This window comes from Trachypithecus francoisi, unplaced genomic scaffold (genome assembly GCF_009764315.1).
Source record: "Trachypithecus francoisi isolate TF-2019V2 unplaced genomic scaffold, Tfra_2.0 Lachesis_group11, whole genome shotgun sequence".
In the NCBI taxonomy this organism is placed as follows: Eukaryota; Metazoa; Chordata; class Mammalia; order Primates; family Cercopithecidae; genus Trachypithecus; species Trachypithecus francoisi.
The window spans coordinates 77,219,944-77,245,145 of record NW_022681456.1 but is presented as its reverse complement, the minus strand read 5'-3'; the positions used below and the strand labels follow the sequence as shown (position 1 = coordinate 77,245,145).

At 42.8% G+C, this 25,202-nt stretch overlaps 1 protein-coding gene across 3 annotated transcripts; it reads right to left on the bottom strand.

Moving 5' to 3' along the window:
• NEMP1 (nuclear envelope integral membrane protein 1) lies at positions 1 to 24,302 on the bottom strand. Of its 3 annotated transcripts, XM_033221605.1 has the most exons (10): positions 24,017 to 24,186; positions 17,175 to 17,299; positions 14,728 to 14,947; positions 12,991 to 13,063; positions 8,958 to 9,051; positions 8,383 to 8,497; positions 7,433 to 7,658; positions 5,106 to 5,279; positions 4,209 to 4,389; positions 1 to 675 (listed from the first exon to the last, which is right to left on the bottom strand). In XM_033221605.1, exons 1-9 carry the CDS (start codon positions 24,141 to 24,143, stop codon positions 4,209 to 4,211), a joined length of 1,335 nt encoding a protein of 444 aa, XP_033077496.1. In that variant the 5' UTR covers positions 24,144 to 24,186; the 3' UTR covers positions 1 to 675. The 3 variants fall into 3 exon arrangements, with proteins under 3 accessions (XP_033077496.1, XP_033077497.1, XP_033077498.1); XM_033221606.1 differs by having other exon boundaries at positions 1 to 4,389; positions 24,180 to 24,302; XM_033221607.1 differs by lacking the exon at positions 24,017 to 24,186 and adding an exon at positions 19,588 to 19,628 and having other exon boundaries at positions 1 to 4,389.
• Between the last annotated feature and the right edge of the window lie 900 nt (positions 24,303 to 25,202).

Below are 25,202 nucleotides of genomic sequence, written 5' to 3'. Positions count from 1 at the left end.
TATCTATAAAACTTTTATTAAAACTGGAATTAGAAACTATACCAAAAACTTTAAAAATACATAAGACATTGTTCTTTTTTCTTACAGAAAAGAGGGTAAAAATAAGACCCATGGCAAAGAGCCATCCTTGATAATTTTGTTCCTTTCAAACATTCATGAACATTTAAATAAAATTACAAATATTTAAACAACCCTAAGGTATTACCCACAGGCTAAAACTTGCCAGTAATTCCTTAGCCCTGCTATTTCAATTCCACAAACATGGAAAATTACGGCAATTGTAGGCTGTAACAGCTTCTAATATTCACATTTTGAACTATTTGTTATGTTGTCGTAAAAATGTACTCATGCTACAGGCAAATTCAGAGGTGATTTCACCATTTTCAAATTATCATCAAGAGTGTGAGAGGAAGATGACACACACGTGGGGTGGTATGGAAATCCAAAGCCCCAAATTTTGGAAGTCTGTGACCACTCCCATCCCCCACTAAAGCTATGAGTTGGTGTTGGCATGAATCTGCTTTGCTTATTCCCAGCAGGCTCTGGCTCGTGTCACATAAGGCACAAACATCTTTTTCAAGGTAGTAACCATCTAGAATCCAACTCAATTGTAACCTGAATCCGTAAGCTTAAATCACCAAAAGACATCACTGGGTCATAATTATATAGGTTCCCCTAAAAAAAAAAAAAAAAAAAAGCCATTTTTGCTATGTAGAAACAGAAACAAAAGGTTTAGGTGCATTTGCCTTGTTCAATGGATATTTCATGTTTATTAATTGGTTTCAGTTAATATGTAATATGAAGGTATGATAAATGTGTCAAACTGTTCTCTTGTTTCAGATACAATTCTTGGCATTTCAATATAGGTTGTTATCTCATATGTCAGACTTGAGTCCAAAGAATACCAGAAGGACATTTAATTTCCTTTCCTCCTACTTCCTTTCACTACTCAATTCAAAGAAAAGTTATGAGTACACAGCTAGGAACCATTTTTACGTAGGCATCCATCTGAGCCCATCTTTTTTTTTTCTTTCTAAAACAACAAAAACACTAAGGACAATTACATAATGCATTCCCAAGCCTTTTATGGATATCAGGACATGGGGAGACTATCTGGCCTATTCATTCACCAAAATTATATTATACATGCCAAAGGTTAAAGGGAACACCATCAGTGAAGAGACGGCTGGGCCCTAGGATGGAATCTATTAGCATAAAATGGAACAGTGGGACCCAAAGAGCTATCATCAGCAAAATTCCCTTTGTAACAGACATAAAAATCATGAATTTGAGGGGAAAAATAAACTAGTTTTGGTGGGATGCAATGGCTAACAGGAATTAATTAGAAGGTAACAAAGTTGCTAAATTTTCCTTGTTTTTGATCCTGTGTTCTGTTGGTCTCTTGAAGCAATCTAAGTGGGAAAGTGAAAGAGAAATGTTTTATGCCAGCTGCCTCTTGTATTCCCATTAATGGGAGTCTCTACGTTAATGCGCTACATAATTTGGTCAGACTGATGAGAGGCAATAGATTTCCAATGCCGATGAGATCCGGAGCCCTGGAGCCCATTTATGGCTTGACATTTGCCGAGCAAGATGCTGATGTGGCAGCAAACATGGCTCCGATGTCCAGCTTACCTCATAGTTATCCCTTCAATCCTTCTTGATGAGATTGGTCTGAGAGATGAGACTGTACTGAAATCACAAGAGCTGTAACTGCCAGAGAAAAATTAAATGGGGTCTTCAAGTAATGACTGAGCCAGCAAACCAAGTGGCCAAGAGGGAGACAAGAGCAGCTCCTAAAGAAGGTTGAAGTCAAGCAATCTCCGGGTACACAGATGATCTGAAGCATCCGAGCAGAGCCACAGGCAGGCAGGGCAAGGACACACAGCATACCAGAGAAGCACCGTCCTTCACTGTCTGAGAGCAACTCTCAGGCTGCAGAACCAATTGCCATCTCCACTGCCTACAGCTCAGGTCTCCAACTACCAGACAGGGAGTAAAAAACAGTTTGATTTTACTCACCTCAAATCTAAACACGGTGGAAAAAAACTGATCTAGAGATGGACACTATATTTCATGGGGGTTTATTAAACAGAGAAAGAGGAGAATCTTTCACAATTTCACAGTGCTTTCTCATTGAAATAAAGATATGATCAGGAAAAGTCACCCTTAGAGGCAAGCTATCACCTCCCTAAGTAGTGGAGGCACCAAAATCTCCAGAGAATCCTGAGACCACTTGCACAAGTTGAATTATTTTTTAAAATAAACTTATGCTTAAATATGCTAGGTCTCAATTTCTATAAATAAGGTAAAAAATAGTATATCTCAGAAGTTTTAATAGTTCTTTGTAGAGAGATAACATTTTACCATGTACATAATTCACAAGGGTATAAAGGTTTCCCAATGTAAAGTTCCTTTTACCCTTCAACTGTAACCCATAGCATCTGCCCAAATACTGCTCATTTTTCACTTTCTACTATATGTCTCTTTCCTGCCAACTGAGGTAGTTGTCACTTTAGGACAGTTTAAGGCTGTGGAAAACACTGGCGGAAATAATCAACTGCCCACCTGGAGGGCAGTCTCAGAGCTGACCCTTTGGAAGTCTGCAATGGAGCCAGGCCTTTCAAAATTACCCACGCTAAATGGCTGGTCTAAAGGAGTCATTACGGCTTTTTAAAAAACCATCTGCCTTTTTCCATGATCATGGTGAGCCAGTAAGTCTGATGCTGTCCGCTTGCCATGACCATCTATTTTCCTGGCTAAAGTAATTACAGATTTTTCCAGGGTATGAGGGTGAAGACTGCAAAGAAAAAGAAACAAGTAAATGACAGACACTTGAAAATTTGCTTCCTCACAGATGACACTGCTGGTTTATAAGGGGTACTCTGCACTGGCAAAATAATCTGAAACTAATGCTACTACAACAACAGGCAGCATAAATCTCAGGTCAGAAATGCAATCACAAATAAGTGTAAGTTCATGGAAACTTGACAGCTGAATGAGCACCCCAGAGGCATGAAGATAACCTGGAGCCTATTTCCTGGCAATGCAAATTGTGGATGCTGCATAACTACAAATTCTGTATCAAGAAACTACATAGTTCCAGGGCTTAAAAATTACCCAGATTTGGGGGAGTATGGGTGATGAGAAAAGGCGGAAAGGAATAGACAGAACATATAGACAATGGAAGGGAAAGGAAAAGGAGATAGCTTCTTGATTTCATAGCAACTCAAAGATATGTGACCCAATGACAGGAAAAATGGAGAACTTGTAAAAAGCATCCAAATCCCCTAAACAAGATGACTTCTCCTAGCTAGCAGGAATAATGCTACTCTGAACATACATAGTTCACAGGTAAGGGAACTGACCCTTTCTGAAAGGGCAAAGGCAGGGCAAGGAAGAATGGGAAGAGAAGAATATGAATGTTTTTTAAGATGGAATTGAAAGTTGAATATAATAAAAAGCCCAACACACCTCACCTGCAGAAGAGCCTACAGGTATGTTCCTAAAGGTAAATAGGACTTTCCATCATATGTATGAGAACTAAATCAAAGCTTAAAACAGCAGCTCCTGGGGTTTTAATGGATAATCCATATTAATAAATATGTAGAGGCCTAGGGGGCGTGTCACTCTGGAGCACTTGCTGGTTCTGGAACATGAGTTTGTTACATTTCAAAAAGACATTCATTTAAAAAACAAAACAATAAAAATCTATTTTCCTCCCAAAACAGTTAAATCAATAATTATTCTAAAGTCACTGAAATAAAAGTTAGAGTGAAAGAGGCTCAGATTTGTGGATTTCTCTCTGGAAGATGCAGCCTATAATCAAAAAGCATTCCTGCACTTAACAACAGTTCTTACTTTGGAGAGCCAGTGAAAGAAATGCCACGATTGAATCAACTTTCAAAAAGGAACTATAATGCCATGCTAGCTGTGGCCATCCAATTTCTCTGGGAACATAAAAGTGGGCTGTTAGCTTAACCGATGGGAAGTGAACTACCACAGCATTCACTACCTTATCCACTCTCCTTCCTCAGGGATCCCATAGAGACCTCTCATTTCCAAAGGGAGGCCTTTTTAGGCCTCTTATTTCAATGGGAGAATTTCTACCCTATCTCACTGTTTCAAAGGGTTGAAAGCAATTGCACAACACACGCAACAGGGACCAAGGCACCAAGTCAGTCCACATAAAGATAACTGACCACCACCTAGGTTAGAAAGTTGTTCTGTGTGATAGCAGGACACCGAGAATATGAGTCCTCCTCCTCAGAGGATGCTTCCTCATAGATTTCATCCTGGGCAATAATGCTCCCTAATCCATACTCCTGCTCATGGACAGAAACTTCATTTGGCGTGAGGTGGGAAGAGCCTTCCACAAAGTCAGCAAATCTGGAAGAGAGAAGATAATACTCGTTAGAAATATGCCTTCTGTCCTTTCTGGTTTTCTTTCAAAATAAGAACAAATTAAAGCCTTCGATATGCTCACAACACAAATTATATTGAGTCTAGCCAACATCCTTGTCCTTATTCTGGCAGGTAAGTACACTAAAGCATGAAGTTAAGGAGAAAAGGAAAGCTGGGATCATAAGCCAATACCCCTGCAACTCCATCCTGCTTAATAAGCACTTGCCTATCCTTTCTAATTATGAAAGTGCCAAGGTTCCTTTAGTCATCTGTAATCCCGATAAGAGAAGATTGCGGGGCATTACACAGTTATTCACGTTTATGGCCCTATAAACTTTATGCCATCATGATTCCAAATGGAAGCTTCACATACTCATTGGTACAGTTGCCCCCAACTAAAAAGTGGGTGGAGAGGAACCCTACCAACTCAGAGAGCAATGCAAAACTTTCAGAAAGGAAACTTAATATGGTACTGGAGTCTTCCCATCTTAATGCTACAATCAAAGCTAGAGTAGACAGTTCCCTGAGGAAACAGGTTACTGCTTAATGTGTGATTATATATCTACCTTTCTCTTGACTACTTGAAGGTAACAGGAAAACAAAGGTCACAAGTGCATGATTCTCTAGAGGTACGATCTCTGGTAGAACTCAAAGTCACAATTACCCTGATAGATGCTTAGCATATCTGGCCAAGAGTGTACCTTTTTGGAGACTGGATTCGAGAAACAGTCTTCCAAGCAGAGCAGTCTGGACTGTTACAAAATTCTCGGAGCTCTTCTAAAGCCTTTCGGGTTTCTACCTCTCCTTGTATCCGATATTCTTCTTCTGTCAGAAGACGAGGGGGGACAGGCTTTTCTGTTGCCTTATACACCTTTCTGTGCTCACCAAAATAACATTATGAATCATTAATCAGTAATCTTACTTCTAGCTCCCTTCAGTGGGCCAAGCACACAGCAGACAGCCTGAACATTAAGAGTCATCACTCCTAAAAATTCCATAGACATCTTTAGTTATAATGAACGCCTGACATATTAGACTATGAATGACAACTCATAGGCGACAGAGCGAGACTCCATGTCAAAAAAAAAAGTGATATAATTTGCACCACCTTGTGGTAACAGGAACACACGACATTTTACTAGATGTTTTTATTTTATATAAAATGACTAGAATAAAAATATAAAAATGCCTATAGAAAGTGAAAAATTATTTACAGTCAATATTATCCACTAATGTGAATAAACTCATTTTATTTTTCAATAAATGATAACATACTTACTTATTTTTTAATAGATGGGAACAAGAAAATTATAAGATTGTGGTCCTAGCCGGGCGCAGTGGCTCACGCCTATAATCCCAGCACTTTGGGAGGCCGAGGCAGGCAGATCACCTGAGATCAGGAGTTGGAGATCAACCTGACCAACACAGAGGAACCTGTCTCTACTAAAAATACAAAATTAGCCGGGCGTGGTGATGCATGCCTGTAATCCCAGCTACTCGGGAGGCTGAGGCAGAAGAATCGCCTGAACCGGGCAGGCGGAAGTTGCAGTGAGCCGAGATCATGCCACTGCACTCCAGCCTGGACAACAAGAGCAAAACTCCGTCTCAAAAAAAAAAAGGCCAGGCACGGTGGCTCACGCCTGTAATCCCAGCACTTTGGGAGGCCAAGGCAGGCGGATCACAAGGTCGAGATTGAAACCATTCTGGCCAACATGGTACGCCATCTCTACTAAAAATACAAAAATTAGCTAGGCGTGGTGGCATGTGCCTGTAATCCCAGCTACTCAGGAGGCTGAGGCAGGAGAATCGCTTAAACCCAGGAGGCGGAGGTTGCAGTGAGCTGAGATTGTGCCACTGCACTCTAGCCTGGTGACAGAGCAAGACTCCATCTCAAAAAAAAAAAGGTTGTGGTCCAATAACTTGATTTCCCAAACTGAAGGTATCACCTTGACTATCTATAATAGACAACTTCAGGATCTAGGAACATTCCATATTTATTTTGCAAGGTGACAAAACATGCTACGAATTACATCTTAAAATAAGACTAAGACCTCCAGAGCAATCTGAAAGCCACTGAGAAATAGTCTGAAATGGGCCGGGCGAGGTGGCTCACACCTATAATCCTAGCACTTTGGGAGGCTGAGGCGGGCAGATCACCTGAAGTCAGGCATTTGAGACCACCCTGGCCAACATGGTGAAACCACACCTCTGTTAAAAATACAAAAATTAGACAGGCATGGTAGCACCCGCCTGTAGTCCCAGCTACTCGGAAGGGTGAGGCAAGAGAATCACTTGAACCCAGGAGGCGGAGGTTGCAGTGAGCCAAGATCATGCCACTGTGCTCCAGCCTGGGTGACAGAGCGAGACTCTGTTTCAAAAAAAAAAAAAATCTGAACCCAGGAGACCTCAATGAGCATATAGTATAAAAGCGATATAATTTGTGGCCAGGTGTGGTGGCTCACGTCTATAATCCCAGCACTTTCTAATTCAAGCACTTTGGAAGTGCCTCAGCACTTTCGGAACCCCTGACATTTGAGGTCAGGAGTTCAAGACCAGCCTGGTCAACATGGTGAAACCTACTAAAAATACAAAAATTAGCTGGGTATAGTGGCGCATGCCTGTAATCCCAGCTACTCAGGTGGCTGAGGCAGGAGAATCGCTTGAACTCAGGAGGTGGAGGTTGCAGTGAGCCAAGATCACGCCACTGCACTCCAGCCTGGGCGACAGAGCAAGACTCCATCTCAAAAAAAAGTGATATAATTTGCACCACCTTGTGGTAACAGGAACACATGACATTTTACTAGACATTTTTTATTTTATATAAAATGACTAGAATAAAATATAAAAATTCCTATAGAAAGTAAAAAAAAAAAAAAATAGACTCGGGAAGGAACAAAAGCGGAAGTACAACACAATGACTTTTCATTAACGAAGAAGCTCCCAGGTCAACACCTCTGTATCCTCTTGCTGCAACTGCATCCCACACTGTACCTGTCAATATTATTAAGTTACATTGCCTTTCAGTCACCTGTAGGTGATGTACAGCCACTGAATAGGGTATTCCAGGTTCTTAGTACACAGAGCAATGATGATAATGGCAAGGGCAATATGTGGTATCTGGATGCCAGAATACATGAAACACAGGCCCATTAGCTGCAAGGTCCAGGTCAGCAGGTTGATACTTCGTTCATTCTCCAAGGGCCCATACTTGTAACACACTGCAAAACTCATGAATCCAACAATGAGGACATAACCTATGAGAAGAGTTATCAGAAGACATTCTGTTTCATCTATACTTGGTAAAAATAATTTGTGTGGGAAGCAGTAGTAAATTTACTATATAGCACCAATTGAACCAGGAAATCAGATTTTTACTTAATTATTCACACTTTTTTCTTAGAATACATTTCTCTAAGTTTCTATCCTTTCTGCTGTCCTAAATTTATTTGGTTGAAACAGAACATTAAAGTTGTATGTCGAACAACCCCGAAATAGTCTATTTTAAAAACCAATATATGGAAATCCAGATTAATCACCCCTCAAAGGATAAATCAAAGGTTACTATCTATATGACCAAGGATTTTTACTTTGTAAATAAAATCTACAGCAGTTCATTCAGAAATGAAGGAGAAAAAAATTTACTGCAGAGTCCTTTACTTAAGGTCCCCAAGTATATTTAAAATATGATTCCATTAATAAGGTCAATTTACAGCTTTTCAGAAAGATGTTTATGGTGTAAAGAAAGGTATATTTATGAATACCAATAAATGAACATCTTCTCCTTAACAGCACCATTCTAATTTAAGAGAAGGTGATAATCGTAGAGGGGTTAGAAATAAGTGAAAAACTATGATTTTTAAAAGTTTTAAAAAATGACATGAACTATTAAATCCCATAAGCAGGTAAAATCTTTTCATGATTAAATTAACTGAAACAGCCTATAAACATACAAAAGGAAGCAAAACTGACAATACTTACTTAAAAGATACTGCCAGTAACACCTCCAGATCTCTTGTAAATTTTTAAAAACTAGTTGAATGAGGTACAGAGAAAAAGACCAGCCTCCCACCAGGATGACGTAAATGGGACTTTTCTAAGACAGAGAGTAGAAGTGAAAGCAAAAAGTTACAACAGGCTTTCCATACATAAAAGAAGCAAAATGGAACTATGATTTTTTTTAAAAAAAATTCAACCTACTCAAAATGCACAAAAAACACTTCTCTTAAAAAGATGTCCTTTATACTTAAAATGGTACAGTCTGCAAGGAACACTGGGAAGATGAGATGCTAAATAACTTAAAAGCCTGGCTATATAATTAAAAAACAGGAAGGAGACTTTAATCCCCCTCCGAGCACAGGATTTTATATAAAAAGAAAGAATTTGTAATCAAGCTTCAAGTTTCATCGTGGAAAGTACCTTTCTGAATCAAGGAGAGTAGGACATTGACTCATCAGCCATCAATACACATTTTCAGTTTTCTAAGATTACCCAGGAAAACAGTCCTTCAGCTACCCAAATTCATTCTAGCTGCACATGAAGATTCTGATACTTACCTTAGGCATAAACTTAGATAGTATAAAAATGATGATTAGTAGAGAGGCCACAATTCCCACACTCATCCCAGTGGAGTAGTAGAAAATTTGACTTCTGCAGAAAAAAAAAATGTATTTCATGACCATATGTATATATTTCATACATAGAACTGTTGAAACTAGGACAACTAACCTAGCCAAAAGATTTTAAAAGGTACAAGATTAGAGCAGTACAAGCAAACATCAGAAACATTTCCAATTTGGTTCCAGACCACTGCAACAAATCAAATACTGCAACTGCAATAAGTAAGTCACACAAATTTTTTGGTTTCCCAGTGCATATAAAAATCATGTTTACCCTATATTAGAGTGTATTAAGTGTACAACAGCATTATGTCTTAAAAATATATATTCCTTAATTAAAAATGCTTTGCTAAAAACTGCTAAAGATCATCTACGCCTTCAGTGAGTCATCATTTTTTTGCTGGTGGAAGGTCTCACTTCCATGTTGATGGCTGTTGACTGATGAAGGTGGTAGTTTCTGAAGACTGGAGTGGCTGTGGCAATTTCTTAAAATACAATGAAGTTTGCTGCACTGGCTCCTCCTCCTTTCAAAGATTTCTCTAAAGCATGCAATACTGTCTGGTAGCATTTTACCACAGAACTTCTTTCAAAATTGGAGTCAATCCTCCAACAGCATTAACCCTTAACAAGAGGATCACCCCTCCTTTGAAGCTAGGCACTGACTTCTCCTCTCTCGCCATGAAAGTCCTCAATGGCATCTTCTTCCAGTATAAGGCTATTTTGTCTACATTGAGGAGCTCTTTAATTGTAGCCACTTTCAACAATGATCTTAGCTAGATCTTCTGAACAACTTGCTACAGCTTCTATATCAGTGCTTGCTTCATCTTTTTTTTTTTTTTTTTTTTTTTTAAGACAAAGTCTCACTGTGTTGCCCAAGCTGGGGTGCAATGGTGTGATCATGGCTCACTGCAGCCTTGATCTACTAGGCCCAGGTGATTCTCCCACCTCAGCCTTCCAAGTAGCTGGTACCATGACTGACTTTTTTGTATTTTTTGTAAAGGCAGGGTTTCACCATGTTGCTCAGGCTGGTCTTGAACTCCCTGGGCTCAAGTGATCTGCCCGCCTCGGCCTCCCAAAGTGCTGAGACTACAGGCATGAGCCACCACGCCCAGCCTACCTTGCACTTTAATGTAATGAAGACAGCTTCTTTCCTTAAATCTCATGAACCAAGAACCTTCCTTCACTAGCTGTAAACTTTTCTTCTGAGGCTTCCTCACCTCTCTCAGCCTTCACAGAATTGAAGAGAGTTAGGGTCTTGCTCTGGATCAGGCTTTAGCTTTAAGTTGTATCTGGTTTAATCTTCTCAACAGCCAACTTAAAACTCTCTTCATATCAGCAATAAGGCTGTTTCACTTTCTTATCACTCGTGTGTTCCCTGGAGTAACACTTTTAATTTCCCTCAAGAACTTTCCCTTTGCATTCACAACTTGGCTAACTACTCGGGACAAGAGGTCTAGCTTGTGGTCTATCTTGGCTTTTGCTGTCCTCACTAAGCATAATCAGAGAGATGTATGACTCTTCCTTTCACTTGAAGACTTACTATCTACTCTAAGGTTATTAATTGGTCTAGTTTCAATATTGCTGTTTCTCAGGGAATATGGAGGCCCAAGAAGAAGGGAGACAGGGGAATAACCAACTGGTGCAGTTGTTAGAACACCCATGACATTTACTAAGTTCACTGTCTAATATGGTTTGGCTGTGTCCCCACCCAAATCTCATCTTGAATTGTAGCTCCCATCATTCCCACATGTTGTAGGAGGGACCTGGTGGGAGATAATTGAATCATGGGGGGAGTTTCCCCTCATACGGTTTCTCATGGTAGTGAATAAGTCTCATGAGATCTGATGGTTTTATAAGGGGTTTCCCCTTTCACTTGGCTCTCATTCTCCCTTGCCTGCCACCATGTAAGATGTGCCTTTTGCATTCTGCCATGATTGTGAGGCCTCCCCAGCCATGAGGAACTACGAGTCCATTAAACTTCTTTTTCTTTATAAATGACCCAGTCTCAGGAATCTTTATCAACAGCATGAACTAATATAGTGTCTTACATGGACACGTGGTGCCCCAAAATAATTGCAACAGTAGCATCAAAGATCACTGATCACGGATCACCATAACAGTTATAATCACATGAAAAAGTCTGAAATATTGTAAAAATTACTAAAATGTGACACAGAGACCCCAAGTGAGCACATGCTATTGGGAAAATGGTGTGGTAGACTTGCTCGACCCAGGGTTGCCACGAACCTCCAATTTGGAAAGAAATGCACTATCTGTGAACCACAATAAAGTACAATAAACTGATGTGTGCCTATATTTGCCCAAAACTTGAGGTCAGAGAACTGTAGAGACTGACGCTATGTAGTTACTATCAGATTATGAAGATTAGTATTCAAGGGCTTCCCTCATATATTTCCCAATAATGAGCCTCTGTGTAATGTCCTATTCCCATCTCCATCATCTCTCCCAACCCGATTATTATTATTTTTTCTTTTTTGAGACAGGGTCTCACTCTGTCACCCAGGCTGGAGTGCAGTGGTGTGATCACAGATCACTGCAGCCTCAACCTCCCGGGTTCAAGTGATCCTCCTACTTCAGACCCCCAAGTAGCTGGGACTACTGGCATGCACAACCAGGCCTGGCTAATTTTTGTATTTTTTTGTAGAGGCAGGGTCTCACTATGTTGCCTAGGTTGGTCTCAAACTCTTGGGCTCAAGTCATCCTCCCCCTTCAGCCTCCCAAAGTGCTAGGATTACAGGTGTGAGCCACCACAACCATCCCCTCATTCCAGATTTTTTTCTACCAGTTATTCCTCCCTCACTGTTTCTCTCAGCATCCCCAAAATAAGGAACAACTTCCAGCAACCCACTCCAGCCCAACTTCAAACTCCAATTGCAAATCTTTCATTCACTACTCCACAAATACTTTTTACTTGTATACAAACTTAATGCTGATTTTACCTTCACTCAATGTTTATTTAGTTAGCTATATATTTTCTTCATATTTGTACATGTCAGTCTCACCTGTCTTAAATAGTAGGTTCCTAAAGGAAGAAAATGAATAAGCACTTAATTTTTTTTTTTTTTGAAACAGGGTCTCCCTCTGTGGCCCAGGTTGGAGTGCAATGGTGTGATCTCGGCTCACTGCAACCTCCGCCTCCAGGCTCAAGCAGTTCTCGTGCCTCAGCCTCCTGAGTAACTGGGATCACAGGCACATGCCACCACACCCAGCTAAGTTTTGTATTTTTTGTAGACACAGGGTTTTACCATGTTGCCCAGGCTGAGCAGCTGATATTTGTCTCTTTTTTTTTTTTTTTTTTGAGAAGGAGTCTCGCTCTGTTGCCCAGGCTGGAGTGCAGTGGCGCGATCCCGGGTCACTGCAAGCTCCGCCTCCCGTGTTCACGCCATTCTCTTGCCCCATCCTCCCAAGTAGCTGGGACTACAGGCACCTGCCACCACGCCCGGCTAATTTTTTTGTATTTTCAGTAGAGATGGGGTTTTACCATGTTAGCCAGGATGGTATCGAGCTCCTGACCTCGTGATCCACCCACCTCAGCCTCCCAAAGTGCTGGGATTACAGGCGTGAGCCACCACGCCCAGCCGATATTTGTCTCTCTCTGTCTGAACAAAATGAAAACTCATCAACCCATGGACCTGTAAAGATGACACCTTAACACACTACTTCTAGCAATGGAAAGGGTGATGATGTTCCACTTCACTGTATTGGCTAACTCCTATCAGCCTAATGATGGGCCAACCTAATGTGGGAATTTCATTATTGTCAATATTGTTCAAATAAGAAAAAACAAAAATCATAATACACATTAAAGTATTTTTTAAACTATCCAAGCAGGCAACAGCCAAGCCATAAAGATCCTGGAAATGGGAATGGCAGTACTTAATAGTTATTATAAAACCCAAGCAGGATAGGTATGAGCCGTGTCATTCTACACACTAGCCTTGGAACCTACCTGCTCAGCAAGTCTCCACAAAAAAATAGCATAAGTCCAAGAAGGAAAACAAGAAAGAGTTTGGGATCAAATCCTGAAATAAATAAAGATTTTTGCTTAATAAGGGAACAAAACAGCTTAAGGCATTATAGAATAAAAGACAATGTTGGCACTACTGGTCAGCTACAGTAAAAATAAATGCGAACAGCCCACCTAAAAAGCATTTAAATTCCACCTAAAGCCTGGGCACCCTTCCAATGTATAATTAGGTCTCTGTCTAACCTGTATTTGCCTGATGATCTTACTTTTATTTCGGCTAACGTTAAAAGAAACTCAAGCTTCGTTTTGGACAAAGCTAGACAGTACCATCAGCAATTCATGCAACCACCCACTAGGGGTCTCTATCACTCTGGCTTTCAAGCTTTAAGTCACTCAACAGTCATGGAACTCAGCAGATTTGCCTAGAACTGTGGGTCAGGGCCTTGTGTTGTTCTCTAACTGGCCGCTTTTCTTGCCCAACAATACCACCTACTTCCCTTTGCTACAGAGCACTGTGCTGGAAAAGCCTACACGCAAATACATCTCACTCAGGACCGGGGGGCCCTAGCAAAGGCCCCTCAGTGGCATACCAGATACTCCCACAGCTTTCACATTCAACAGCTCCACGGGAGGCCCACAAACAGAACATGAGCAGCAGGAATCAGTAGAAGGAACGTCAAAAAACAAGCCAACCCTACATAACCAAAGAACCCTAAGACAAATGGAAGGGCACAACCTATTTCATACTAAACCTAGAAACATTTCTACTACTTACAACATCCCAGGACCCTGTGTAGTAACCAAGGGGAAACAAAGTCAGAGAGAATTCAACAGGATCCATCTCCTCTGAAACTTTCTCAGTCATCTTCAGAAAAGAGAAAACGACTCCCAGTTCCACTGAATAAGTTTTAAACTGCAGTGGTCTTCATCTTTATTTACGGTTCCGTGAATACACTTTTTACTTGTGAATGATTAATATTCAATTTTACCTTTCTTCAATTTTTTTTTTTTTTTTTTTGAGATGGAGTCTCTCTCTGCCGCCCAGGCTGGAGTGTAGTGGCCAGATCTCAGCTCACTGCAAGTTCCGCCTCCCGGGTTCACGCCATTCTCCTGCGTCAGCCTCCCACGTAGCTGAGACTACAGGCGCCCGCCACCTCGCCCGGCTAGTTTTTTGTATTTTTTAGTAGAGACGGGGTTTCACCATGTTAGCCAGGATGGTCTCGATCTCCTGACCTTGTGATCCGCCCGTCTCGGCCTCCCAAAGTGCTGGGATTACAGGCTTGAGCCACCGCGCCCGGCCCTTTCTTCAATTTTTATTAACCATTCGTGTCTTTAAATATAGGCATGTACACATCGGATAGTTACCTTTGTCTAGAAGTGTCCAGAAGGCAGAACACATCTATCTGATTTACTCTAAAAGTATTTGGCATATATGCTCAGGGCCACTAGCAGCACATTGTAATTACGAATAAAAGTCTTCACAGTTCCAGGTAAGGAAGTACTCAGAATTTCCTGAGGTGGAGTTTCAATTCTAGGCCTAAAGTGTCTGATATGGGGTGAAGTCTCCATGAACTGTTTGGAGCATTGGTATACTCAGGGTTATAACCAGAACCCAACTGGAGATGTCTTGGGCTGACTTCTCAGTCTCACTAATTATACCCTTCAGAACTCAGTCCTTATCACTACAGAATCCATCAGAAAAACAGAGGTGAGACTTACTCCGGATCACAATGACACTGTACTTGGTGTCCTTCTCTATAATTTCAACTTTAAGGCAGGTTTTCGTGCTGTATAGACCCACGTTAACAGAGGTGTCATTCAATTTCTCCTTTAAAAAGGAGGAAAAAAAGTTCCAGATACTAAACTGCTCTAGCTCCTTCAGTTTATCCTCATTCTCCACCTGCGTGACTCGAACCAATTTGGAACTATTTACTCGGATCTGTAACACAAATAAAATCAGGATGAGAAAAAAGGAAGTAGGAATTTTAATTTTTCACAAATACAATTTTTTTTAAAACCCTCAGAGTAAACAACTAAATCAGTAATAGTGTCAGTTTTCCACAAGGCTTATCAGAAATATAGAAATACAGAGGCTGAAAACATAATTGGGCAAGTAACACTGCACATGTTAGAGACAGCTGTTAGAATACCTTCTTGTTAACACGATCTGAATCTACTATTAGGTCGTTCTGACCTAGAACGTAAAACACAGAGGAAAAAAGACTTCCAAGCTGAAAGAGTTATCAATACAGCTATTTATTAGAGATCACACAAAGCAAAGGTCTATAATATTAAGAAAATTGGGCCAGGCGCGGTGGCTCAAGCCTGTAATCCCAGCACTTTGGGAGGCCGAGACGGGCGGATCACGAGGTCAGGAGATCGAGACCATCCTGGCTAACACGGTGAAACCCCGTCTCTACTAAAAATACAAAAAACTAGCCGGGCGAGGTGGCGGGCGCCTGTAGTCCCAGCTACTCCGGAGGCTGAGGCAGGAGAGTGGCGTGAACCCGGGAGGCGGAGTTTGCAGTGAGCTGAGATCCGCCCACTGCACTCCAGCCTGGGCGACAGAGCAAGACTCCGTCTCAAAAAAAAAAAAAAAAAAAAAAAAAGAAAATTGCCAGGCATAAACTGCCTCAGAAAACTAAAAACATTTTCCATAATGACAGGCTGAGTTCAATCCATTGTCACAAGTCACTGATTATGAGTAAATGTTGGTTATAATGTGCCCCAGATGGAGTATCACTTTTTTATCAGATAATTTTTTTTTTTTTTTTTGAGACGGAGTCTTGCTCTGTCACCCAGGCTGGAATACAGTGGCATGACCTCAGCTCACTGCAACCTCCGCCTCCTGGGTTCAAGTGATTCTTCTGCCTCAGCCTCCTGAGTAGCTGGGACTACAGGGTGCGTGCCACCACCCTTGGCTAATTTTTGTATTTTTAGTAGAGACAGGGTTTCACCATATTGGCCAGGCTGGTTTCAAACTCCTGACCTCAAGTGATTCACCCGCCTCAGCTTCCCAAAGTGCTGGGATTACAGGCATGAGCCACTGTGCCCAGCTTATCAGACTTTTTTTTTAATAATTTTTTTAAAAAATCCACAAGTCGGTCGGGCACGGCCCCCAGCTACTCAGGAAGCAGAGGTTGCAGGGAGCCAAGGTCGTGCCACTGCACTCCAGCCTGGGTGACAGAGCAAGACTCCATCTGAAAAAAAACAAAATCCACAAGTCCACCCTATGTTTTTGATGTGAACAACAAATGCCCTTATCAGTAACTATGCTTATAACAACTATGACATTTCTGAAAGGACTCATTTTGTTCAATCACTGTTACTGCCAGACACTCCTGCTTGCCAGATGACTTAACAGTGTTATGAAACAAATGAGACCAAAGTCATTCTTCAGCTCTGGGGGTTTATGAAATACCTCATGTAGAATCAGAATAGGAACAGCGGGGCAAAAGAGTTTACATCCTGACAGGCACATAACAGTTTCCAGCCCAAAGAAGGCATAAGGCCTTTAAAAAGAAAAGAGGAGGGCTGGGTGTGATGGCTCATGCCTATAATCCCAACACTTTGGGAGGCCGAGGCGGGCAGATCACTTGAGGTCAGGAGTTTCAGAGCATCCTGGCCAACATGATGAAACCCCATCTCTGCAAAAAATACAAAAACATTGGCCAGGTGTGGTGGCATATGCCTGTAATCCCAGCTACTCAGGAGGCTGAGGCAGGAGAATCACTTGAACCCGAGAGGCGGAGACTGCAGTGAGCCAAGATGGTGTCACTGCACTCCAGCCTGGGCAACAGAGGGAGACTGCCTCAAAAAATAAAAAATAAAAATAAAAAAAGCAAGAAGGGTGTGTGTGTGTGTGCACACACACTTACTGTAAAATGAAGGACAAGAAAATGAAGCAGTTTCTTTGGGAAAAGGAGGGAAGAGGAAAGGAAGTTTACCCTGGAATACTGTAATCTACTTGAGGGAGCAGAGGGGAATACAAAGTAGGCATAAATGCTTATTGATGAAAATACAACTCAGGATAATCTCAACCCTAACAAGATTGTTAACATTTTTTTTAAGTATGTGAAAGGGAGAAAAGTGTCAAAATACTCATTAATCACCGACAGACAGAAATTTACAGAACCTGCCCCTGCCAGAGGATTCCAAATTATTACCTGTATCCGTGTCCATATATCATGCCATTTTGGAATAAGCACATTTGTGTAACAGAATTGTTGGCTGGCACGCTTTTCACAAACTTGGGATTCCTGAAGCATGACCACATTTATATCAATTTCAGCTTTATGCAAAGAAAGGAAACAAGAATTAAACATAACAAGCTAATAACTATAACTCATTTCATGAAAAAGATTAAACTAATCACTTTCCTAAACTTTGGGTTAAAACATTAGCCAGACTGAGAAATAAGGAAAAAAACTGAGAAGAAAGAAGAACTAAGGCAGAGTCTTATTTCTGTTGTTTAATTATTTAAATATTACACAGTCATTCAGTCAGACAAGTAATAATAAAAACTACTATTAAGTACCTATTAAGACAGTATGCTGCCAGGTGCAGTGGTACATGCCTATAATCCCAGCACTTTGGGAGGCTGAGGTGGGCGAATCACCTGAGGTCAGAAGTTTGAGACCAGCCTGACCAATATGGAGAAACCCCGTCTCTACTAAAATACAAAAACATTAGCCAGGCGTGGTGGCACATGCCTCTAATCCCAGCTACTCGGGAGACTGAGGCAGGAGTATTGCTTGAACTTGGGAGGCAGAGATTTCGGTGAGCGGAGATCATGCCATTGCACCCCAGACTGGGCAACAAGAGCAAAATTCTGTCTCAAATAAATAAAAAATAAATAAATAAATAAATAAATAAGACAGTATGCTGTCTCATTTAATGCTCCCAACAATGCTACGAGGTAAGCACTCTCATAATCCCTATTTTATAAATGAGGAACTGATGTTTAAGAAAGATTAATTTGCTCCAAAATCACACAAGTAGTAAATAGCCTATCTGAGATTCACCCCCAGGTCTGACTGTGGTCTAGATATACTTCCTGTCCTATAAAGGAATAAAGTGAGCTAAAATACTCCATCTGTTGATTTTCTCTATCCCTTTCCTGAGTGGAACAGAATTGGCAAGTTTTTTCTTTTTTTTAAGACAGGGTCTGGCTCTGCTGCTCAGGTTGGAGTATCGTAATGTGATCATAGCTCATTGCAGCCTCAAACTCTTGGGCTCAAACAATCCTCCCACTTTAGCCTCCCAAGCAGCCAGGACTACAGGTACTTGCCACCATACCCAGCTAGTTTTTTTTTAGAGAGACAAGGTCTTACTATGTTACCCAGGCTGGTCTTGAACTCCTGGCCTAAAGCAATCCTCCCACACTGGCCTCCCAAAGCACCCACACTGGCCTCCCAAAGTACTGGGATTACAGATCTGCCACCACACCCAGCGAGCATTTTTTTTTTTTTTTTCCAGACAGGGTCTCCCTCTGTCACCCAGGCTGGAATACAGTGGTGCGATCTTGGCTCATTGCAACCTCTGCCTCCCAGGTTCTATCGATTCTCCCACCTCAGCCTCCTGAGTAGCTGGGATTACAGGCATGAGCCACCTCAACTGGCTAACATTTTTTTTGTATTTTTGTAGTAGAGATGGAGTTTCACCATGTTGGCCAGACTGATGTAGAACTCCTAGCCTCAACTGATGCACCCACCTCAGCCTGCCAAAGTGCTGGGATTACAGGCGTGAGCCACCAAGCCCAGCCAGCAATATTTTTAATATATAGTACTTTAGGAGGATACTAAAAGATTTCAAGGTTGTTTCCTTCCAGCTGTTTTGTCTCACTTCAAGTTTTAAGAGCAGGCAATGATTACATGCAGTCCCTCTGATATACCAAAACAGAAGATTCTCCTCTCAATTTCTATTTAATATCAGCTAATTCAAGGTTTAAAAGTGACCACTGTCCAGCTGGGCATGGTGGCTCACACCTGAAATCCCAGCACTTTGGGAGGCCAAGGCAGGCGGATCACCTGAGGTCAGGAGTTCGAAACCAGCCTGGCCAACATGGTGAAACCCCCGTCTCTACTACAAATACAAAAAACTCAGCTGGGCGTGGTGGCGGGCGCCTGTAACCCCAGCTTCTCGGGAGGCGGAGGCAGGAGAATCACTTGAACCTGGAAGGGGAAGACTGCAGTGAGCAGAGATTGTGCCTCTGTACTCCAGCCTGGGTGACAGAGCATGACTACATCTCAAAAAAATAAATTAAATAAAATAAAATAAATAAATAAAAAGTTGGGGCCATGCATGGTGGTTCACACCTGTAGTCCCAGCACTTTGGGAAGTCAAGGTGAGGGGATTGCTTGACCTCAGGAGTTTGAGACCAACCTGGCCAACATGACAAAACCCCATCTCTACAAAAAGAAAAAAGAAAAAAAATATATGGCCAGGCATGGTGGCTCACACCTGTAATCCCAGCATTTTGGGAGGCTGAGGCAGGCAGATCACTTGAGGTCAGGAGTTTGAGACAAGCCTGGCCAACATGGCGAAATCCCGACTCTACCAAAAATACAAAAAAATTACCTGGGTATGGTGGTGCACACCTATAATCCCAGCTACTCGGAAGGGTGAGGTAGGAGAATCACTTGAATCTAGGTGGCCGAGATGGTGCCACCGCACTCCAGCCTGGGCGACAGAGCAAGACTCCATCTCAAACAATAAATAAATAATAAAAATTTATACACAAAGATGTTCACAAACTTACAACACTGAAAAACTAGAAATACCACAAATATCCAATCAACAGTACAAACCACCAATATCCAACCAAATGTTTAATCCAGAAACATTAATAAAGATTTTTATCAGGCAGATGATATGTGCCTGTAGTCCCAGCTACTTGGGGAGACCGAGATGGGAAGTTACAATGAGCTATGATTGTGCACTGCATTCTAGCCTGGATGTCACAGCAAAACCATGTCACTAAAAAATAATAAATGAAGGCCAGGCGTGGTGGCTCACACCTGTAATCCCAGTACTTTGGGAGGCTGAGGCGGGTGGACCACCTGAGGTCAGGAGTTTGAGACCAACCTAGCCAACATGGTGAAACCCCATCTCTACTAAAAATACAAAATTGGCTGAGTGTGGCTGGGCGTGGTGGCTCATGCCTGTAATCCCAGCACTTTGGGAGGCTGAAGCGGGTGGATCACAAGGTCAGGAGTTTGAGACCAGCCTGGCCAGCCTGGTAAAACCCCGTCTGTACCAAAAATACAAAAAATTAGCCGGGCATGGTGGCATGCACCTATAATCCTAGTTACTCGGGAGGCAGAGGGAGGAGAACTGCTTGAACCCTGGAGGCTGAGGTTGCAGTGAGCCGAGACTGTGCCACTGCACTCCAGTCTGGGCAACAAGAGCAAAACTCCGTCTGAAAAAAAAAAAAAAAAAAATTAGCCAAGTGTGGTGGCACACGCCCGTAGTCCCAGCTACTCGGGAAGCTGAAATGGGAGAATGGCTTGAAACCGGAATCAAGATCGCACCACTGCACTCCAGCCTGGGCGAGACAGAGCAAGACTATGTCCCAGGGGAAAAAAAAAGAAAAAATTAAATGAAGATTTGCCCATATATTGAAATGTAATACAAGTAAGACAACATTTATAAAGAATTTTAACGCCAGGTGTGGGGGCTCACGCCTGTAATCCCAGCAGTTTGGGAGGCCGAGGCAGGCAGATCATCTGAGGTCAGGAGTTCGAGAACAGCCTGGCTAACATGGTGAAACCCCCGTCTCTACTAAAAATACAAAAAAAATTAGCCGGGCGTGGTGGCAGGCGCCTGTAATCCCAGCTACTCAGGAGGCTGAGGCAGGAAAATCGTTTAAACCCAGGAGGCGGAGGTTAAAGTGAGCTGAGATTGCACTATTGCACTCTAGCCTGGGCAACAAGAGCAAAACTCCATCTCAAAAATCAAAAAACAAAAAACAACCAACCAAACAACAAACAAAAAACAAAGAATTTTAAATTACATGGGAAAATTATTGTACTACAAAATCAAACGATAAAACTATCTCTGGTAACGACTGGCAGCCTCTGGGGAAGAGAACTAGAGTACTGACTGGATACAAATTATCAATTCATAAAAAATTAAAAATATGTGGGAAAAGATCAGAAGAAAATGTGCTATTTTAAAATAGATTGCTTCTGAATGGATTAACAGTGAGGTTTCTGCCTACTTCTTTATACTTAATTGTACCTTGCCAAATCATCTAAAATAAACATGCATTATTTTGGCCAGGCACGGTGGCTCACACCTGTAATCCCAGCACTTTAGGAGGCCGAGGCGGCCGGGCGTGGTGGCGGGCGCCTGCAGTCCCAGCTACTTGGGAGAATTCGGCAGGAGAATGGCATGAACCCAGGCGGCAGAGCTTGCAGTGAGCGGAGATCGTGCCACTGCACTCCAGCCTGGGTGACAAAGCGAGATTCCGTCTCAAAATAAATAAACAAATAAACATGCATTATTTTTACAATCAAATTTCTTTTTTTTTTTTGAGTCAGAGTTTCCCTCTTGTTGCCCAGGCTATAGTGCAACGGTGTGATCTCGGCTCACCGCAACCCCTGCCTCCCAGTTTCAAGTGATTCTCCTGCCTCAGCCTTCCTGAGTAGCTGGGATTACAGGTGTGCGCCACCACGTCCAGCAAATTTTATATTTTTAGTAGAGACGGGGTTTTTCCATGTTGGTCAGGCTGGTCTCGAACTCCAGACCTCAGATGATTCACCCGCCTCGGCCTTCCAGAGTGCTGGGATTACAGGCGTAAGCCACCGCGCCCAGCTACAATCAAATTTTTCAAAAAAAATTTTCAGTGAGAAGGAACTCTCTACATTTGGAAGTACTCCATTCTAACTTTAGGTAACGTCTGACTTTTAGAAAGTTCTTCTCTAATTCCACGATTGCTCTTCGTAGCTGCCACCAGTCTATCAGTCAGTACTGAATAAATGTAACCCCCTGAGTTTGCTCTTCTCCAAGCCAAGAAGTCTCTGTTCCTCTCCTCATTTAAGAAACTTAGAGAGAGACTGCTAATTGAGTGCTTACTATGTAGGAGCATTTTTGCCTATATTTTCTCTTTTCTTCACAACTCACTACCCCATTTATTGAGAAGTTTATTCACATAACGGCCCTTCGAAAGCTATCCTGGGCCCTCTTCTAAGGATGCTGAGACCACCTTAAAGCTGTAAGGATAATCATCAAGTGGCAGCATGAGACAGGCAGGAACCAAAGGGAGAGGTGAAAGAGAGCGTGGCCAAATGTGGTGGCTCACTACTGTAATCCCAGCACTTTGGGAGGCAGAGGCAGGTGGATCACCTGAGGTCAGGAGTTAGAGACCAGGCTGGCTAACATGGTGAAACCCTGTTTCTACTAAAAATACAAAAAATTAGCCGGCCGTAACGGCGTGCGTGCCTGTAATCTAAGCTACCTCGGAGGCTGAGGCAGGAGAATCGCTTGAACCAGGTAAGCGGAGGTTGCAGTGAGCCGAGATCGGGCCATTGCACTCTAGCTTGGGCAACAAGAGAGAAACTCCTCCGTCTCAACAACAAAAAAAAGGCGGGCACGGTGGCTCACGCCTGTAATCCCAGCACTTTGGGAGGCCCAGGGAAGTGGATCACGAGGTCAAGAGATCAAGACCATCCTGGCCAACACGGTGAAACCCCATCTCTACTAAATACAAAAATTAGCTGGGTGTGGTGGCACACGCCTGTAGCTCCAGCTACTCGGAAGGCTGAGGCAGGAGACTTGCTGGAACCCGGGAGGCGGAGGTTGCAGTGAGCCTAGATCCTGCCACTGCACTCCAGTCTGGCGACAGAGCAAACTCCGTTTCAGGAAAAAAAAAAAAAAAAAAAAAAAGACAGATGGTAATGTGTGTTTATGAGATACTATTATCTTTATTCTCTTGAGCGTCAACTTCCTCCAGTGGATTCTAGAAAACGTCACGTATTTTTGTTTTGAATTTAATGTTAAGGGGGTAGAAGGAGGTTTTCAGAAACACATTCTAAATTTTCTGGATTGGAGCAGAAGAGTTTCCTTTCCAGTCCAAACTTCATTATCCAGCAGCAGGTACCAAATAAGTGGAATATAATGTAAGTGGAAAGTGGAACAACTTATAATTCACTTATAAGTGGAAAGTGGAATAACTCCAGTTCCGTTTTACAGGGCTGTTAAGAGTCAAGATCTTGGAAGGGCGCACCGCCTCACGCCTGTAATCCCAGCACTTTGGGAGGCCAAAGCGGATGGATCACGAGATCCAGGAATTCAAGACCACCCTGGCCAACGTAGTGAAACCCCGTTTCTACTAAAAATACAAAAATCAGCCGGGCGCGGTGGCAGGCGCCTGTAATCCCAGCTACTCGGAAGGCTGAAGTAGAATTGCTTGAACCCGGGAGGCGGAGGTTGCAGTGAGCGAGATCGCACCACTGCACTCCAGCCTGGGTGACAGAGCAAGACGCCATTTGCGGGCGGAGGGGGGGTGGGGGGAAAGAGTCAAAGTTTTACAAGAGAAGACAGTAGAGATCACTGCATTTCTGTCAACCACATTCGTTCTGCCACCCGTGCCCTGCGTCCTGACAGAGCATAAGCTCAGATGGTGTTTGCTAATTTGACGAATGAATGAGATGGTCCTTTTCCCGCGGCAGCTCTGCCTGCCTAGAATGGTCCCCTGGTTTTCTCTTTTAACCAAGAAACTCGAGGGGGCCTCTGCGGCGCGACACAGCCCCCAGGATTGCTTCTCAATGAATCTAGGCCTCCCTTCCTGTCTCCGCCAAAAGGCTTCAGGCTCCTCCCCACTCCGGGAAGCTGCCTCAGCCCCGACGCCCACTAGCCCGCCACGTTTCTTCCACATTACGCCGGCGCCCCTCGGTAGAGCCACCGCCCGTCTGCAGAGTAACGGCCCGCGCCCTCCGGACAATCCCTTTTCCAAAAATAACCCCCTCGGCACCCGCCCCCTTGGCAGCTGCTGCCCGGGCGGTACCTGTGCCGTAGACCAAGCAGCCGGAGAGGATCAAGAGTAGCCGCACTGTCCCACCGCCCCCGACACCCCAGCCCCAGAGCCCGGGACCAACTGCCGGCGAGACCGCCACTTTCATTCCTCCCGCCATGGTTGCCTCAAGCCGCCTCCTCCTCACGTGCCTTACCCCGGCAACTAACTCTGAACGGGCAGCACCAGGAGCCTATCTTCTACGAAACCCGCCCCTATCAACCAATCGGATGGGCAGAGCTTCGAGCACCCGGCTCCCCAAGGGCCGTACGAGTCCCGCCCCTTAGCAACTGAAGAGAGAGGGCGGGAAAAGCAGCTGTCAGCCTATTAGAAAATGGGTTCTCACCCTAGCAGTGGCGACAGGAAGATCCCACCCCGCTAACAACACGCTTCCGTCTTCAGTTTATTTACAACTGGTGTGATTGATGGTAAGCTTAACCAATAGAAAATCGGAATGGGAGAGGCCTTCTTGACCAAACTCGGTATTTCCATCGAAGCTGTTTGAAGTTCCTTCGGTTTTCTTTCGGTTACTTTTTATCACGACCTTTCTGCTATGAGACGCCTACAATTGAGATCGCTTTATGAGTAGGGTCCTGATAGGCCATTTTTTAAAGTCGACTGACAAAAGTGTGGTTCTCCAAAGTCCTAAAGGATTTAAAATAGAAGTCACAAAAAAGTGTGTGTTGTCAATATTTTATAAGCATAAACATTAGCTTTTAAAAATGTATTCATAGGATTTTTATTTTTGGAAGTAAAATTAATGTTAGGATTAAGAAATATTTATTTATTCCTCTTATGATCTTGTGAGACAAATATAATTCTCTCCATTTAAGAAGCCAAAGCCAAGACAGCCACAGGAACCTGCCCAAGATTTCATAGTTCATCTGGTCTGTGGTCCCAACCTAAATCCTACTGACCCCAAAGCCCGAGTTCTTTATATGGATTAGCTGCTTCCCATTCAATGATTTAACACAGGGCCCAGCAGAGAGCCAGGTGTTCTGAAACTGTTAGTAGAAATTGAAACCTTTTTTAAGAGGATCTGATGGTGGTGGGTAGGAAAACTACAGATGATAGAGCCAAATGAATTGAAGAATTCAAGGAAGGGGTTATCTTCTGGGGAAGGTTCAAGCTTTCAAAACAATTTTTTTTTTTTTAATGTTTTTAGAGACAGGGTCTCTCT